The sequence below is a fragment of the Martes martes genome (assembly GCF_963455335.1).
Source record: "Martes martes genome assembly, chromosome: 2".
NCBI classification, from domain to species: domain Eukaryota; kingdom Metazoa; phylum Chordata; class Mammalia; order Carnivora; family Mustelidae; genus Martes; species Martes martes.
This window is the reverse complement of record NC_137889.1, coordinates 36,566,934-36,584,512: the sequence shown is the minus strand read 5'-3', so window position 1 is coordinate 36,584,512 and position 17,579 is coordinate 36,566,934. Positions and strand designations below refer to the sequence as shown.

General features: G+C 42.0%; 1 protein-coding gene across 1 annotated transcript in view; it reads left to right on the top strand.

Moving 5' to 3' along the window:
• Positions 1 to 17,579, top strand: part of ZMAT4 (zinc finger matrin-type 4) — a gene marked incomplete at both ends in the record, with an annotated part of 231,860 nt that overhangs the window by 121,421 nt on the left and 92,860 nt on the right. Inside the window, one exon of the mRNA XM_080797298.1 lies at positions 7,429 to 7,585. Within this exon, the coding sequence (XP_080653424.1) occupies positions 7,429 to 7,585 (157 nt within the window). The remainder of the gene's footprint in view (positions 1 to 7,428; positions 7,586 to 17,579) is intronic.

The window sequence follows — 17,579 nt, the reverse complement described above, 5'->3', positions numbered from 1 at the left end:
ATCTAATCTTACCATCACTATATTTTTTTAGATTTTATATTATTTTCAAATACAGTGTTATTATTGCTATAGTTGGATTTATGTGTACCATTTTACTTTTAGGAATAGTGTCTTTCTGTTCTTTTATTTCTTCTTTACCACTTTCTTTTACATTAAGAAAGTATTTTGTACTGAAAAAATTTAATTCCTTTAGTGACTATTTTGGACTTTTTCTTTAGTGGTTGCTTTAGGGGTTACAGTATATATCTCAATTTATTGGAAATTTATCCTACTTAATTGTACCCAGATATAGAAATGTATAGCTGTCTTCTCTTGTCCCCCATTTTGTGCTATTATTGTTATGCATATTAGATCTATTTATATTATAAACCCAACAATACATTGTTATAATTGTTAATCTACATGACTTTAAGAATTATTATTTAGAGAGAGAGAAAGAGAGAAAGAGAGCATGGGGAGAGGGCCAGGGAGAGAGAGAGAGAATCTCAGGCAGACTCCCCAGTCAGTGGAGAGTCCATTGCAGGGCTCTATGTGGGGCTCATTCTTATGACCCTGAGATCATGACCTGAGCCAAAATCAAGAGTCAGATGCTTAATTGACTGAGCCACCCAGGTGCCCCAGATAACCTATATAATTTTGTATCTTTCAAAGAAGCTGAGAAAAGAAATGTGAGCTGGGTATATTTTAGTGTTTGTTGTATCAATCTTTTTATTTACCCTTTCTGCTTCTCATGATTTGTTCCTGTGGATTTGAGGATTACAATATGGTGTCATTTCCTTACTCCAGTACAGCTTTGCTTCCACCTATGTCTTTAGTGCTGTTATTGTCAAATACATTATATATGTATATGTTATTGGAACAACTACAAAAAATAGTTATTTTGTACATACAATTTTTAATTAGTTAAGAAAGAAGAAATATACATTTATAGTGTTATTTTTTTTAAATAATTACATATTTGCCTTGACTTGTGTCTTTTTTTCCTCTTCATAAGAATTTAAATTATCTTCTGGTGTCACTTGCTTTCAGCCTGAAGAACTTGCTTCAGAATTTCTCATAAGGTGGATCTGTTAGTAACACATTCTTTTAGTTTTTTTTTTTTTTTTATCTCTAAATGTCTTTATTTTACCTTAATTTTCAAAAGATAGTTTTGCTGGATGTAAGAATTTTATTTGTTAGATTTTTCTTTCTGCACTGTGAGTATGCTACCCCCCTGACGTCTGGCCTACATTATTTCTGATGAGAAATTACTTGTGATTTTTATTGTGGTTCTCTTGTATGTGATAAGTTCTTTTATCCTGCCACTTCTGCATTTTCCCTTTCTTTTGGCTTTTAGCATTTTTACTGTGATGTATTTCAGTGTAGGACATTTTGTACTTATCCTACTCAAATTTTGTTGGACTTCTTGGATGTGTAGATGGGTGTTTTTCTTCAAATTTGGGAAGTTTTCAGTCATTATTTCTATGTATTTTTTTTATGCCCCTCTCTCTTTCTCTTCTCCTGAGAACCTGTCCTGTTCAATTTTCTTTTCTTTTTTTTTTTTTTCCCCTCTCCTTGGATTGCATAATCTCCACTGATAAATCTTCAAGTTCACCAGTTCCTTCTTCTACAAGTTCACATCTGTTTTAAAACCCCTCTAGTGAATTTTTCATTTCAGTTATTGTACTTTTTATCTCCAGAATTTCCATCTGATTTTATGCTCTAATTTCTATTTAATAACACATTGTCATCATATATTCTCTTGCTTCTTTAAGAATGATTTCCTTTAATTTTTTGAGCACATTTGTAATTGTTTGAAATCTTTGAAGTTGCATTGAAGTTTGTGCCAGTTAAATTTAATATCTGAGCCCTTTCTGTTGTTGTTTTCCTGTGTATAAGTTATATTCTCCTGAATTTTTTGCATGTTTTATAAGTGTTGTTGTTGAGAACTGAATATTTAGTTAACATATTATAGTGATGCTGGGTACTGATGACCCCATGCTCCAGAACTTGTTTTTGTTGTTTATTTATTTGTCCAATGTCTTGGCTACTTTAATGTCTAAGCCTATTTTAATGTGTCTGTTTTCCCAAGATGTGCAGCCACTAATGTCCTGGCTCAGTAGCTCAGTCTTAGGCGTGAGACAGTCACTGTGGGATGGCAATGATTTGTACAGGACTTTTTTTGACTGTCTCTTTCTCTGATCTCTGTTAAACTGCCTGCCACTACTGGAATAGTACTCATATTTTAGGCTCTGCTAATTGCTGGATGATTGCTGTGTTGTTTTTGCCCATGCCCCGGAGTATAGATGCTGCATAGTGTGATCTAATTAAATTTTGTACTTTTTGTAAGGCTAGTTTTTGAGTGAAGTCTTTGAAGTTTTTCCTGACTCCAGAAAAGCTCTCCTGAGCTATCTCCTTCCCTGGTTCTTTCTGGTAAGCTAGCTGGTTTAGCTTGTTGCTCTAATGGAACTATCAGTTTTCTCTTAATTGCTTACCAGCAAAATCATTGTTTTTGAGAGCAACCTTAGGCTTAAACCTTTCAGAACTCTATTTCAAATGATGCCAGTTTCTGTGGAAAGAGTATAAAAGCTTTCTGTTCTTATGGATTCTTTCTTCCCCATCTGTTCTTACAGAAAAATTTCTGAGCCACTGCTTCAGAGTAAGGAATAGGGACAGTGGCTTGCTTCTCCTAGAATGACAATGCTGCTTTATTGGCTAGACAGAAGTGTCAGGATCTGGTCTCAGTTTGTCTCTCCTGGCATGGAACCCTGGTCCTACAAGCAAACTGGGCAAGAGCACTCAGGGTCTCAATATTCTTTGTCTGCTCTTCCAGGGATAGAGCTTCTGTCCTATGAATGAGTATGGGTTGAGGAAGAGAATATCTGATCTCTTCTGTCCTATGAATGAGGGTAGGTGGTGGAACAGGATATCTGATTCCTGGCTGAATTGTTAGGAATTTATCTTCTCCATTTGTAACTAAAGGCCTGTAAATGTTTGTGGTCTGACTTTCCTAATATCCTGTAACTGGGAGCTGATAGGAGAGGGATCCCTATTTTCTTGACCACACCCAATCAGAATGGAACATCTGTCATGCTTACCTCGACAGTTGGTAGGGAGGAAAAGGGTTATCTCTAAGGTGCCATAGAATCACTGTTCTTACTGGGAATTAATATATTTTTTGAATAAATATTTCTTAATTTGCTGTTTTCTCTTAGTATAATTTCCAGAGACTTTAAAGAATTATTTTTTAATCTTTAGCAGTTATGGTTGTTTTGCCAGGAGCAATTGTACAGAATTCCTTACTCTGACATTCTGGAAGTAAAAATCCCTCTCAGGCTTTTTGTATGCACCTGAAGGAGAATGAAGGCAGTTATCTGAATTAAGTAAAAAACAAAACAAAACAAAACAAAAACAAAAACAAAAACAAAAAAACTTAAAAGTTATAAAAAGGACTTTCAGGACTTGATTTCTGGCCAGAGTCAGCCAGCCTTTTCTACCTTGATTGAATTCTTCTGAAAACTTCTTACCTTTGCAAAATACTTTGACTATTCAGCCTTAGGATATTCCACAACCTTTTTTTTTTTTCTTCCAGCAATGTGTACATTACCCTGAAAAAGTCTGAATTTTTGGCTCCAGTTTGAAATTCATAATTTAGGATAATCTTAGACTCTTAGACTCTCCTTCATTTATTTGATATCTCGGGGCTATTCTCAATTCCTTAAGCCAGAAACTTTTAATGTATTCATTGAGGTCAGTTCATCAAACTTTATGGAATTTCTGCCCTGAGCCATATATCAGCATTGGTCTGGGTGCAGTGGGAAACTCCAGTAAATATGGTATGATCTGTAGCTTGAAGGAGCCATTAATTTGAGATTTAGATAGCCTAGAGTACACAATTAAATTCTACCATTTTGCAAGCACTTGCTTAGTATTGAGGTTCTTTCTGGGGGTATTGTGTGTCCACCAGGATCATTAGAATAGTCCAGTTAGTGGTATTTACATTTGTATTATGTGAGTCACATTGGCTTCTTAAGCAAAATACCCAGTAAACACATTCTGCTGGCTTCAAAGGCTGCCTAACTTCTCAGGACACTGCTATAGTTCTCTATAGTCTGAGACTTAAACTTTCTTGGTCCCTCTTCTACACCCGTGGCATAGCTATATTCCATGATATTTTCTTGGTTAATTATTCATTCTTTTATTATCTTTGGTTCTCCTATATGATTATAGGATCATATTGCCTAGGAGAGCAGACAGCTAGGACTATGTATTAAAACTATGATGAAACTGCTGTAAATTTTAGGACAGTGTTTCCCTACATAAACCTTGAAGTTAATTTATAAATTGTTGATATCTCTGGTTCTTTTCTGGCCATTGTCCTGTCAGTTTGAAAGATTTTGGCTAGCAACTATACGTCCTTGCTTTATCTATTTCCTCTTTTTTTTTTTTTTTTTAAGATTTTGTTTATTTATTTGACAGAGAGAGAGAGATCACAAGTAGGCAGAGAAGCAGGCAGAGAGAGAGGGGGAAGCAGGCCCCCTGCTGAGCAGAAAGCCTGATGTGGGGCTCAATCCCAGAACCCTGGGATCATGACCTGAACCAAAGGCAAAGGCTTAACCCACTGAGCCACCCAGGCACCCCTATCTCTTCTTTTGATTTTCATGTCAGGCTTACTAATCCCACAGACCAAACCTAAGCCCCACTCATTCAGTGAACATCTATAATTCCCCCTGTGTGACAGGCATTGTGCCAGGTGCTGGAGCTTCAATACCAATGAAATGATTTCCTTGACCTTAAAGGAGTTTTGTAGGCTTGTGAGAGGACCAAAGATGAAAACAAACACATGTAATAATTCAGTGTTCTATTATAAAAGATGTGCAGGACACATAGCAGACCTAAGGTCAATGCTCACTTTTATAAAGGGAGGCAGAAAAAGCTTAATTTCAAGGAAGTGATGATTAAACTGTCCCCATTCTGGAAAGACAAGATTAGACAAGAAGTGATAAGGAAGGCATGAGAAAGGCTTGGAGATGAAAATCCACACAAACAGGCTTAATTTACATTTTTTAAAAATTTTATTATTGGGAGAGTCTAATTTGGGAGAGTTTAATTTTATTATTGGGTGAGTCTAATAGAAGAGTAAGTTTTCAGGGTTACACTATTTTCCTTTTATTTTTTCTGATGCCCTTTCTAATTCTCCTGCTCCCAACCTCCTTAATAACGGAGAACAGAGTCAAACTTGTCTAACACAACATCTAACATATTTGGCAGGACCTTAAAAATGTGTTGAATGAATGAGTATTGATCATAACTGATCATAAATCAATTGATCATTATTCCATTTAAAGGCAGTTCTTTGCTTTAGAAACTATTTCTGAGTATACATCATCTACTGATACCAGCCCCTATGTTGGGCTTCCAGCCTTTCTATAGAAATGTCTACATCTTAGAGTTCCAAGGAGAAGGGCCAGGTTTGGCCAGCACTTTTGCTAGAAGTGCAGAAGGGATGCACAGATTGTAAATAGGTATAGTGCTTTTTCCTAATTTTAAGAAAAATTACGTGCTTTGACTTAAATTATGCATAATAAGGTAAAAAATGAGTAATTCAAGCATCGACTTTTACCTTAACAACCTTCTTTTTCTTTCTTTCTTTTTTTTTTTAATGTAAGATCAATATCTCCTAACATATAATGTAAAGTACCAGTTTGGGTCTTTCAGCCCTCTTGATGTATCCACTCTTCATTTACTGGGCTCAAACCCTTCAGTAACTCCCTGATTTGTAATTTCCTGATATCCCTGGGCTCTAACTCCCTCTGTGGGCTCTGTAGCATCTCCTAGGTATGGATGGAGAGGTAAGTGAAGGAAAGCTAATTCTTCCCTATACTGCTTGATCTAGTTAGTTTCCATAGTATATAGCACAAAGGTGTGAAAGTGTTAGTGATTTCAAGTATGTATGTATGTATGTATGTATGTATTACTGAGGGTGAAGGGAAAACTCAAAACAACTCAACACTTTAAACATCATCAGTAAGGATGACTCAGGAGACGTAGCCTCATGCCTTAACCAGGTGTCCTGCCCTAAATATTTGTCTCTGTCCAGGAAAGGACCTCTGGGGGAAGCTCCTCGTCTCTATATAGGGTCCATTTCCTCTCAATGACCCTTAACCCCTAGCAGTATATTTACTCAACTCTCACCTATTAACTGTGATAAAGGGGTCAGGGAGGCAAACTAGGATTTAATAATCTAAAGTCAAGAGAATAAATGGCAGTAGGTACTCCCCCCACCACCAATAGTCCTCCCAAAGATGAACATTAATTATGAGAGAGAGATTGCAGATGAATGCCTTAAAGAGAAAGGAGTTCTTTTTTTGACTGCCACATAATTTGCAAGGCAACACTCTCTCCAGCAGTCTGGACGTCTTATTATTCTGCAGAAAATATGTAATTCCCTTTTTTTTCCATTCTATCCCCACGTTCATCCTTCTGCTCATGCCATTTTCAATTGCACTCTTTGGGCCCTGCTTAGAATAAGAGAAGGGGTTAATGTGGGGCCAGCTCCTCATCCAAGGCTGTTCTTTAATAGAAAGATGCTTCGCTGTTGCTGTCCCATTACGGAATAGATTAACTCCTTATCTGAGAGTCCGCCTTACCCTCAGTTTCTAACTAGCAGGAAGGGAGCCCGTGGTAATCTTCCCCTTGTATAATGTGGGTAATTGATGATCTTTGTGCACAATAGCCAGGTCACGTGATCTAACAAAGGATTTATTTTTTTCTATTTCATGCTTCACTTTCATTTTCTTAGAAAAGAATAAAAAAATCAAGCTGGATTTAAGTGTTTTGTACTGTGTTTAACGAATCACCTTCCCCAAAGAAAAGAAAATTATACAAACTCTCCTAGAAAATTCAGCCAGCATGGTCATCATAACTTTATGATCTATACTTCAGTTAATTATGAAAAATGTTCAAGTCCTTAAAGAAATCTTAAAAAAGAAGATCTCGAACATGTGGCCATGTAACCCAGTGAGGCTAAAATTGGTGAAAGACAGAGCTGAATGCCAAATGATAATTTCTGTTAAATACTTCAGTCCCTCCGAACTCTGATATTTTACTTACTTTAATGAGCATAATGGGTGCAAATAGAGACGGTCTCCCTCACGGTGCCAGACACAATGTGCTCTTGCCTCATTGTGGGCCCTGTTTCCTTGCGCAACTCATATCTGCACACGTGTCCTCTGTTCCCTGGGTCTGGCACTACTACCCACTAAATAATGTAGGTTGAAGTCACTAGCTGAAAATGTTTTGATGGTGATTGTCACGAAGAAAAAAAGGTTGCATTTCAGTGAGAAAATCTGTGCTACATCTCATTTGCAACAGAATGGAATGGGAAAAAAAGACATTTTGGGACTTGGGATTCCCTCTAATGTTATTTTTTTTTTCTTTCTTCCGTAGGGAAATGACGCTGATATGGTTGATAAGAATAAGTGCTGTACGCTCTGTAACATGTCCTTTACCTCGGCAGTGGTGGCTGACTCACATTATCAAGGCAAAATTCATGCCAAAAGGTTAAAACTGTTGCTAGGAGAGAAAACCCCACTAAAGACCACAGGTATGTGTGGGAACAGTTATCATGGGAGACCGTGAAGTCGGGGCGCTGCACCTGTCCCATTAATTGTGCTCCTTCTTCGGCAGAGGCTGCCTGAGTGGAGTCTAAAGGTAGATGCCCTTGGAAACCTAAAGGGATGGGCAGGGAGCCCCGCAGACCTTGCTGTCATAGGCTATTCAGTACAATTACAGGGGCTCATTCTCTCACCCTGGCTCCTTCAGATTAATAATTCAGCAGCTGGCATCTTCTGCAAGGCTGTTTGCATCCTGCAAGGTGTTGTCTATCACACTGATTATATATTATGTAAGATACGGTACCTATTATGTAATGAATGCTGTTTTTTCCGTAGCTTCAGTGTGTCATCTGCATGGCTAACGTGTGGTGTTTTGTGTCTAGTGGGTCAATTCACTGCCTGTGTCTGTGTAACACAGCCTGTCATCCTGCCTTTATCTTGGTGAGGGTGGGGATGAGGGGAACTGCGCAGACAGCTAAGTTGTATTTTTATTTTTTCACTCCGGAGGTGACAGTTCCTGTTGTGGTCTGTAATTCAGTCCTGTTCACTTTCACAACAAAAAGCTGAACTATTGATAAAAAATCATTTAACCCTGTAATTGCATCACTAAAATAATTCTTCGTAAGTCTTCGTCAAATTATAAAACTAAAATATTATAATTGAATCAAGTTAGACTATTTGGACAGGGTTTAAATTGTGGTGAAGACGTTCCTAGGCTGGGTTGTAATCCCAAGAAGTTGGGGGTATATTTCATGATGTCTACTCTTCCAATGCAATTAAAATGTAGCAGTGCTTTTTATCTTTCTGTCTAATGAATCGTGCATAAATTGTGGGCGTAATTATTTTTTAAATGGTATTTTGGAGATGGGAGGGAGCCTAAAACAATACTTGGCTTTTATTCTCACCAGTGTTTTCCTTAAGAAAGATATCTTCTTTCACTTAGAGAATAGTGAGGAATCTTTTCACTATATTTTTCCACTTAGTTTAACTAAAGGGTATTGTTTTTGTAAAGGTGGCTATGACATTCAGATACAGGACGGGGTTGCAAAACTCCTGAAATCTGGAGCTGAACCTGGCTTGTTCCTGGGCACACACCGTGTCTTAGCATTTTATAAGCAGTCACTCGGTGGAAACTCCTGATTCTTGCTCTCCAAAAGGTTAGATATTCACCTTGTAACCTACTCCCCAACAAATTTCTTAAAATAGACACCTCAAAGAAACAGTCACTGGAAAATTTTTACCTTTTTTCCACGAATGAGTAACTAGCCCATTTTTTCTTTCTGCTTAAGCAGAGAACTGCTGTTAAATTTAATTTTGGAGATAGTGATGGAAGAGGAGGAGCTCTATCTTTGTTTATCATGTCAATTAGCAAAGGGGAGAGTTAGTATTTCTGTAAAAAAAAAAAAAAAATCACCACATGGCACAAATGGTTCTTTGTGAATTTAAATACATTCTCCAGATAACCAAGCACCAGTTTGTTTTCCTGAATTCAAATACCCTCCAAGCTGGTAAGTATAACTTGGATGTAATTTGTTAGTTCCCATCAGTATATGCCAAAGGAAAAATCAAGAGCACTTAAACTGCAACCTTTACTTCATGACTTTGTCTTGGTGTCCACAGAGCTGGCCCAGGTCTCAGTGTGACCAAAATCAGGTTGCTAGTTAGGCTAGAAGGGGATGGGCGTGGGGTGGGAGGTAAGTAGCTCTATCAGCTTGTAGCTTGAGCTGGGAAAACAGATTTCAGTTGCTTTATGCCAGCATCTCCCTTCCTCATCTAACTCACAGTGCCCAGGCTGTGTATCCCCATTCTATAGCTTAGGCTCTCATCTGTTCTCTCTAAAGCTGCTTGGAGCAGAAAGGGTCTTGGAGAATGGCAACACTAGACAGAATTAGAGGGTCTGGGAGCTAAATTGGTCCCTGGGCTTGGGCTGGTGTCAACCCAGCTGCTGGCAGGGAGCAGAGGAAGCAGTGTGTCCTGCTAGAGCCAGGTGTACCTTATCCAGGTACAAGGATAAGCAGAGGGTGGGCACTGGGAGGTGTGGCAAAGGATAAGATTTGATGGCTTAATAGGAGGGTGGGACTTAGCAATGGAGAGTCTAGGGACAGAGGTCCTGCAGAGAACAAGCTGGGTACTGGCATAGGGAAAGTCTGGCAGGTGTTGGCAGGACCCCTGCTGCAGGCTGGTAAAAGTAAAGGCTGTTAAGAGTGTGACAGATCATCATCATTTAAGACAAGAGGACTGGGCTACAAGTCAGGTGTAAGGAACAAATCAGGAACCTGGTTTCCAGACAGGATATAGGTTGAAGCTTGGTCTCAAACACAAATTCACATACTATAAGTAAGGATAAGGACCAAGAGGCATGAGAAAAGAACACCTAGGCTGTGCATTTCCTGACCTACTAAGTTCAGTCCCTCCAGCTCCCTGAATAGAGTCCGGATGGCCTGCCATCACTTCTTGCTGCCTGCGGCCAAGCCCATTGGCCATTCTTGAAGGACATCACCCTCTAAGCTGTGGCTGCCTTATGCACATCTAGGAATAGCTCTGCCTAATCAAGAAGCTTAGCTTGAAATTATTTCTGTAATGAAAACAAAAGGGAAAAAAAGAACATATAAAACCCAGCCAACTGAGTTAAGATGCTGGAAAGAAGCAAGTGCCCTGCTCAGGTATGCCGTGTGAGCTACCCCTCCCGGAATAACAGGCTCTTGAGCTGTACTGATATCTGGGTAGCGAAAATTGATGCACAACTCAGTGCTTCCCCCAGCTCCAGCTACAACATCTGATGAGGGTGAGCAATTGGTGTCTGTGAATCATTACCTTTCCGCCTACTCAAGATGTGCTTTGATCAAGCATCAACTGGATATCCTGCAGAATTATTGCAGTTGGAGTTGTCTTCTCCAGATGGGAGCATGTTTACTAGAATTTCTGAAATGCTTGACAGAGCTGCTGGGACAAATACCAGCTCCCATTCTTGTTGGTTAGTGTGCTTCAGACTCTCTGTTCTCATTCATGCTCTTCTACATCCTGCTGTAAGATGAAAGCTTAAGGAGAATTCTGGGCTCGCTGTGCTCTTGGAGGGTCAGGAGACCTCAGCGTGGAGGTCTTGCCCAGATTGGAGGCTGGCCGAAGGTCGCCAAGCCATGAGAAGGATTTAGAGGAGGCATAGTCCAGAGGTTGGAACAGGGAAGGCCATGACAATCCTCTCTTTAGGGGGAGAATAAAGAAACAGAGGTGGTTCAATGCGGAGAAGAGATTGCTCACGGGCAAATCTTTGGAAGGCTGTTATGTGAAAAAAGAGATACATAGTGTGTGTGTGTGTGTGTATGTGTGTGTGTGTGAATGTGAAAGAGTATATAAAAATGTGGGAGTGTGTGAGAATAGTTGTATTCATGTGTGTGCATGTATGAGTGTGAGAGAACGTTGTGAGGATACATGAAATTGTGTGTGTGGGTGTGAGAGTATATGAGTGTATATGTGTAAGGGAGTGTGTGAGAATATGTGTGTGAGAGACTATATATGTGTGCATGTGTAAGTGTCAGAGAAATTGTGTGAGAATATGTGAGTGTGCCTATGTGTGTGTGTGAGTGCCAGAGCATTTTGAGAATATGTGTGTTTGTGTGTGTGCATGGGTATGAGAGTGTGCAAGAATATGTGAGTGTGTGAGAGAATATGTGAGAATGTGTGTGCATGTGTGAGTGTGAGTGTGTGAGGGAGCGTGTGAGTGTGTGCTTGGATGCAACAGATGTACCCAATGAATGGGTAGAAAGTTCAGGAGTTAGATCTGAACTCAAGACAAGGAAAAGATTACTAAGTTCCAGAGATGTTAGATTTCTCTAATGAAACCTAAAGGAAAGCCAACCAACTGGACGAAGATGCTGGAGAGAGCAGCTCAGGTCTGCAGCTGTGTAAGCTGTTCTACCAGAGCGGCAGGCCCTGGAGCTGACATCAGACTCAGGCGGGATGTGGGGCCGAGCGGGGTGGGGGTCGGGGGTGTTGTTGAAGCGGAAGCTGGCTGATACTTGGCAGGGCATTTCCTGAATCCTTTGGGATTCCACCCAAAGACATCAGCCTAGATGACATTTAAAGTCCTTCCACCCCAATTCTCGGCCTAAGGCTATCTGCAGGCTTGACCCACTGACCTGAGAGGCAGTAAGAGTGATGGCCTGGGAGTCAGGAGACAGGAGCCCAGGCCCTGGTTCGGCCTAAGGAGCTGTGGTAGGTACGTTATCCTTTCCAACCTCACTTTTCTCATCTGTCATTTCATTCTAACACCAGATGCTATCACCTCACTGGTCCTTTTATGGAGCAAACTATAGAATTAAAAGCTTGGGAAAGTAGGTTGTTCACATGTGACCATGTGGTAAATAAGTTGATGGGGTAAGGGGACAGCCTAACTCCTGTCTGTCAAAGACTCTGACTTCCTGGTTAACACGGGGTTGTTCAGATACTACCTTGGGAAGGTACAAAGGGACATCGTGTGTGTCTCCTTGGAGACAAGCCTTTCTGGGATGAGTTGCATGAGCCAAGGCAGGCAGGGCCTGGCACCGGAGCTGCCCACTGGAGTTAGGCAGTGCTGGTGGGCATGGAGGGGGCAGAGAATGGCCGTGGAGCTGAGGAGACAAAAGGGCGCCAGGTGTGAAGAGGACCCATGAGCAGGAGAGAGACCCCGCCACTAAGCTGGGGGGCAGTCCCCTGGATCTGGAACCGATAACGGACAAGTAGATGCAGTAGTAAATCATTTTCAAGACTAGAACTCAAGATCTTCAAGGATAAAAGAAGGAATCAGACAGCCAAATGGGGACCACAGAGGGTACAGATCTCAGGAATGCGGAAGCAGCTCTTTAGCAGAGTCAAAACACCAAGTGATAAAGGGCTAGAAGCCGAGGCCGAACCTCAGAGGTCAGGCTGCCGCTGCTTAAATTCTGCTGAGTTAATTCCAAATCCCCGAAGACTGGAATTTGGCTCTGGATACCCCTCACAAGGAGCTGAGTCTGTGGGGGAAGGTGAGCACTTCCAACAAAATGATGAGGACGAGGAACCACACAGAGCCTTGAGGCCGTGTGCTGCATGATTGGCTCCATTCTGGGATCCTGGGCACCTCACTGGCTTTTCCCAGTGGCTGCCTGGGTGGCACATAGGGTGTGTGCTAGAGGGCTTCAGGCCTGCCAGTGACTCAGCCCTGAGGGCAAGATCTCTGCCTGCAGGAGATCAGGCAGTGGTTTCCAAGCTCGCACACGTCCTGACCCCCAGAGTCTATGAATAGGTGTTACACACCAGGATTTAGGATTGCATGTGGAATTAAGACTTCTGGCCTCTGGAATGATAATAAAATAAAATTGTGCTGTTTAAAGCCATTACACATGTGGTAATTTGTTATAACAGCCTCAGGATAGACACAGTCCCAAATAAGGGACAAGGAAATACTTGGCCAAACAAGGTGGTCCTTGATGTGCATTCCACATACCCGCCTCAGGGAAGCTCGAAAGCAGCGTAGGCAGCACTGACGTTGCTCTGGCCAGGGACTTGCCTGACGTCATCTTCATATCGGGGTCTTATTCCCCAAGTACAACTTATCACAGTACTGTGCAAAACCTCTGGTCTGTTTCCATCGATAGCGAGGTGAATTCCTCCTCCTAGAGTGCAGGAGCTCCAACAAGTTAGCTCTTCCGGACCTCCCAGCTTATTTCCTCTCTCTGCTCCGCACACCTTCTCCAGTGCGCTGGCAGACAGGTCTCCTGTACCACCAGCCTGCTGTGCCTTCCCTGCCACCGTCCTGTAGCCCAGAGACCCTTCCCTCTTCCTGCTCTGGTCTCCATAGCTTTACCTTCCAAGCATTGGAGCAGGCCTCCCACGGTCTCTGAAGTGTGTCGTGGCTGCTGGAGATCACAAGGCATATGGCACTGGCTTTGAAGGGAGACCAAGGTGGGGCCCCCTTTATTAGCAGAGGACTTCGCGTGCCTCAGCCTCCTTTTCCCCCTCTGTACAGTGGGTATAATGCTATGACTTGTATTAAGGGTTTTCCATGATGATTGTGCGAGCTGGTTAAGAAATGCAAAGTGCTTGTCACAGCGCTCAATAAGTCTTAGCTCTGTCCACTTAGGAAATGGAGCTTTTTTTTTTTTTTTTTTTTTTTTTTTTTTTTTTTTTTAATTTGACAGAGAGAGGGATCACAAGTAGACAGGCAGGCAGAGAGAGAGAGGAGGAAGCAGGCTCCCCGCTGAGCAGAGAGCCCGATGCGGGGCTCGATCCCAGGACCCTGAGATCATGACCTGAGCTGAAGGCAGAGGCTTAACCCACTGAGCCACCCAGGCGCCCCAAATGGAGCTATTTTTATTTACTCTTCTCTGAACACTGTGCTGTATAATTTTGCACTTAAGATATCTTATTGTGTATTGTCCCCGGCTGCTTCCTTTCGGTGAGTTTACCTCACTCATCGGTCTTTAAGCACTCTTCACAGGGGAACGGCTTCTCCACACTGAGTCTGAATTCTACCACGTTCTCCTACACAGGCTGGCCTGCCATGTTCTTCTCCATGACAGAGAGTAACAGAAAAATATAATCTGGTGTTCAGTCCCTGCTTGAGTCCTAGTACATAGAAGTATGGGCCAGGGTACACGGTCCCAAAACCTGGGGGGTGGGGGAGAAGAATCAAAACCACTCCAGAAATCTGCCAAACAAAACATTAGTCCAGTGTGACTGTGTAGATAGGGGGGAAAGGGGAGAACCAAGAGAAATAAGCAGGAGATCAGATTTGAGCAGAGGTTAAGTTGGAAGACGGGAGAAACAGCCTGAATGTTCCAAAGGCTGGCCACTGAGGCTTTGGATTGTGTGCTGGGGGCTTTGGATGTGTGCCAGGCAGGAAGCTGTTAATGAACGAGTTGGGCTGGCCGTCCAGGGTGCAGACTAGCTGATACCAGCAGTCTTAGGAGGAAGCACAGCCAGGGTAAGGGACTGGGGTGGGAAGGAAGGGACTGGGGCAGGAAGCCGAGCTGGGAATCCAAGGGGCATCAGTTATGTCAGATGGGAGCAGGGCAGAGGAAAGTCAGGGCTGGGTGGTTCTGCTGAATCCATTATTGTCAGTGGCCTCAGTTGCCCCTGCCTCCTGGAAGGGAGCTCAACTGATGCTTCAGATGTGTCACTGTTGCCTCCAGGAGTGGCTGGAGGATGTCCTTAGCTGCCTCTAAATGGAGCTTCTCACTGAGTAGAGGCTCAGCCAGCTCCAGTCCCACCAGGCTCTCTGGCCATAGGTAGTTCAGACTGCATCGAGCATGGGGCCCTCTGTTGGTGACTGACTCACCCAGCGAAGCTGGCATTCTCAGACAGAAAATGTCCACCCCAAAGGATAGAAGTCATTTCTCCATCGAAGTTGAAATTCCCTCATCTGGTACTTGCCAGAGGAGAATTCATAATGTGGAGGTGTCATTTCATTATTTTCTTAGCTTAATCCATCTCAGCAAACACCCTAAGTCCTGGAAACCCAAAGGTGAATGAGACACCCCTTGCTCTCTGGAGGCTCCCCATGGAGTAGGAAGGAACACGGACACTGAAATACAACAACCAACACACTGGGAAGGTCTGCAAATACAATAGGATATTGAAGAGGTTCAAGTAATTGTGTTTCGAGTGTTCTGAGAAGAATTTATGAGGAGAGCCAATTAAGTAAGTTCTTAATAAGTAACTGTCTAGCCAATGGGGATTGTTGGGGAGGGGTGTCAGTTTCTCAGAAGAATCCTTGATCACGACCTGGGTTTCTTATCTCAGGAGTAGCAACGTTCTCCATTGGGGGAGGGTTTGTTCTGTGCACTACAGGATGTTTCGCAGCGTCTCTGGCCTTTTCCCACTAGATTCCAGAAGAGCCCCACTAGTTGTGACCATTAAAAAAAAAAGTCTCTAGACGTAACCAAATGCTTCCTAGTGGGCAAATCTGACTCTAGTGAAGAACCACTGGTGTAGTTTAGGAATCAGCATTTTTTGGCCTGAGGACCAAATCTGGCCTATTGCCTGTTGTATGATCTGCAAGCCAAAAATGTTTTTTGTTTGTACATGGTTTAAAAAAAATCAAAAGGATATTTTGTGACACTGGGAAAAATATGAAATTCATATTTCAGTCCATAAATAAAGTTTTATTGGAACAACCATACACGTTCATTTATGTTCCATCAAGACTGGTTCTGGGCTACAGTGGCAGAGCTGATTAGTTGTGACAGGAACCACATGGTCCACAAAGCCTGAAATATTTGCTACGTGGTCCTTTACATGAAAAATTTGTTGACCTCTGATCCTGATAATGAATGATCTCAAGGAAGAGGCAGCAAGGAATGGTGCTGGTGTGGGTTTGTGCATAAAATGCAAGCATTTGGGGTGCCTGGGTGGCTCAGTGGGTTAAGCCTCTGCCTTCAGCTCAGGTTATGATCTCAGGGTACTGGGATCGAGCCCCACATCGGGCTCTATGCTCAGCAGGGAGCCTGCTTTCCCCCTCTCTCTCTGCCTGCCTCTCTGCCTACTTGTGATCTCTCTCTCTCTGACGAATAAATAAATAAAATATTTTTTAAAAATGCAAGCATTTTTCTGGACTCCACAAACCTTTGAGGAGCAGGGGGAGGCAGCAGGTGGGACAGGGGTCAGCACATAGACGTGACTGAGGGCAGAGGAAAGTTTGAGAGATGTCCCTTGGGGAGTTACCCCAAGACCTGAGAATGAGGGGGATCTTTCTCCTTGTTAAGGAGCAAGAAAGTTCTCCAGAGAAGCTAAAAAGACTTGACTGATAGCCAATGTCTCCACTAAGTCTAAAATTCTAAAACATGAAAACTAAACAGATGAATATTACTCAGATTTTGCCAAAATCTTAGTATGCTTATAACTCGTGATTTTTAATTCTTAGATGAAATCTATGATCTAATCTATATTAGTTTCCCAGGGCTGCTGCAACAAATTAGCATAAGCTGGGTGGCTTAAAATAACAGAAATTTATTCTCTCATAGTTCCAGAGCCTGAAAGTCCGAAACTGAGTTGAGGGCACGGCCACATTCCCTCTGAAGGTTCTAGGGAAGAGTCCTTCCTTGTCGCCTCCTGCCTTCTGGTGGCTGTTGGCTTCCCTTGGCATTCTAACCTTATCGCTCCGATCTCTGTTTCCACTGCCACGTGCCTATCTTCCCTGTGTGTCTCTGTGTCCTTCCTCTTACTGTAAAGTTACTCAGCTTAACTGATTATATCTGCAAAGATCTTGTTTCCAAAGGAGTTCCCATTCTGAAATACCGAGTGCATGTGTATTTGGCCGACTTCTTTTCACTGATGGCACCTGACAAAGGCTACAGGCTCTGAGATGATGCTTGCTAGCTCATGTTTTCCCCCCTTTCTCATGATAAACCCACACAAACAAGATCATTGAAATAAGGAGGAGACTGTATTCTTACTCGAAATTCTAAAGAAGACATCATTTAGCTATTCTTTAAAAAATTTATTTTGAAGAGAATATGAATTACATAGTAGAAATCTAAAGCATAGGGAAGAAAGCTGCAAATCACATGTATTCCCCATTGTCTCCCATTAATCAAAGGGAAATTTTAAGTTTATCCATAATCTGGTATTATTGTTAGGTATTCTATTTAGGATTAACAGGAAAATTAATTTGTGTTTGTGGCAGACAAGTTCCTCATCCAAAATCCATTTGCTTCCTATACTCCCCAGACTTTGAATTGATTATGTGTAGATGTAACATGCATTACCTTAAGACCAGGCTACAAGACAGAAGAGGGCCATTCAACATACATTAGACTTTGCAAGAACAAGAAAGATGCCTTTATTGTGACACTTTGGGGTTGTTTGTTATTGCAGGAGAGCCTAATCTATCCTGGTTGATTCATTGTCCCTTAAAGTTACTGTTTCACATACAAGCTTTTATGAATACATCTATCATTCTTAGCAGAAATGGATATTGAGCACTCTCTTTGATGTAATTCTCAGACATCATTGGCTTGACAGGAAATG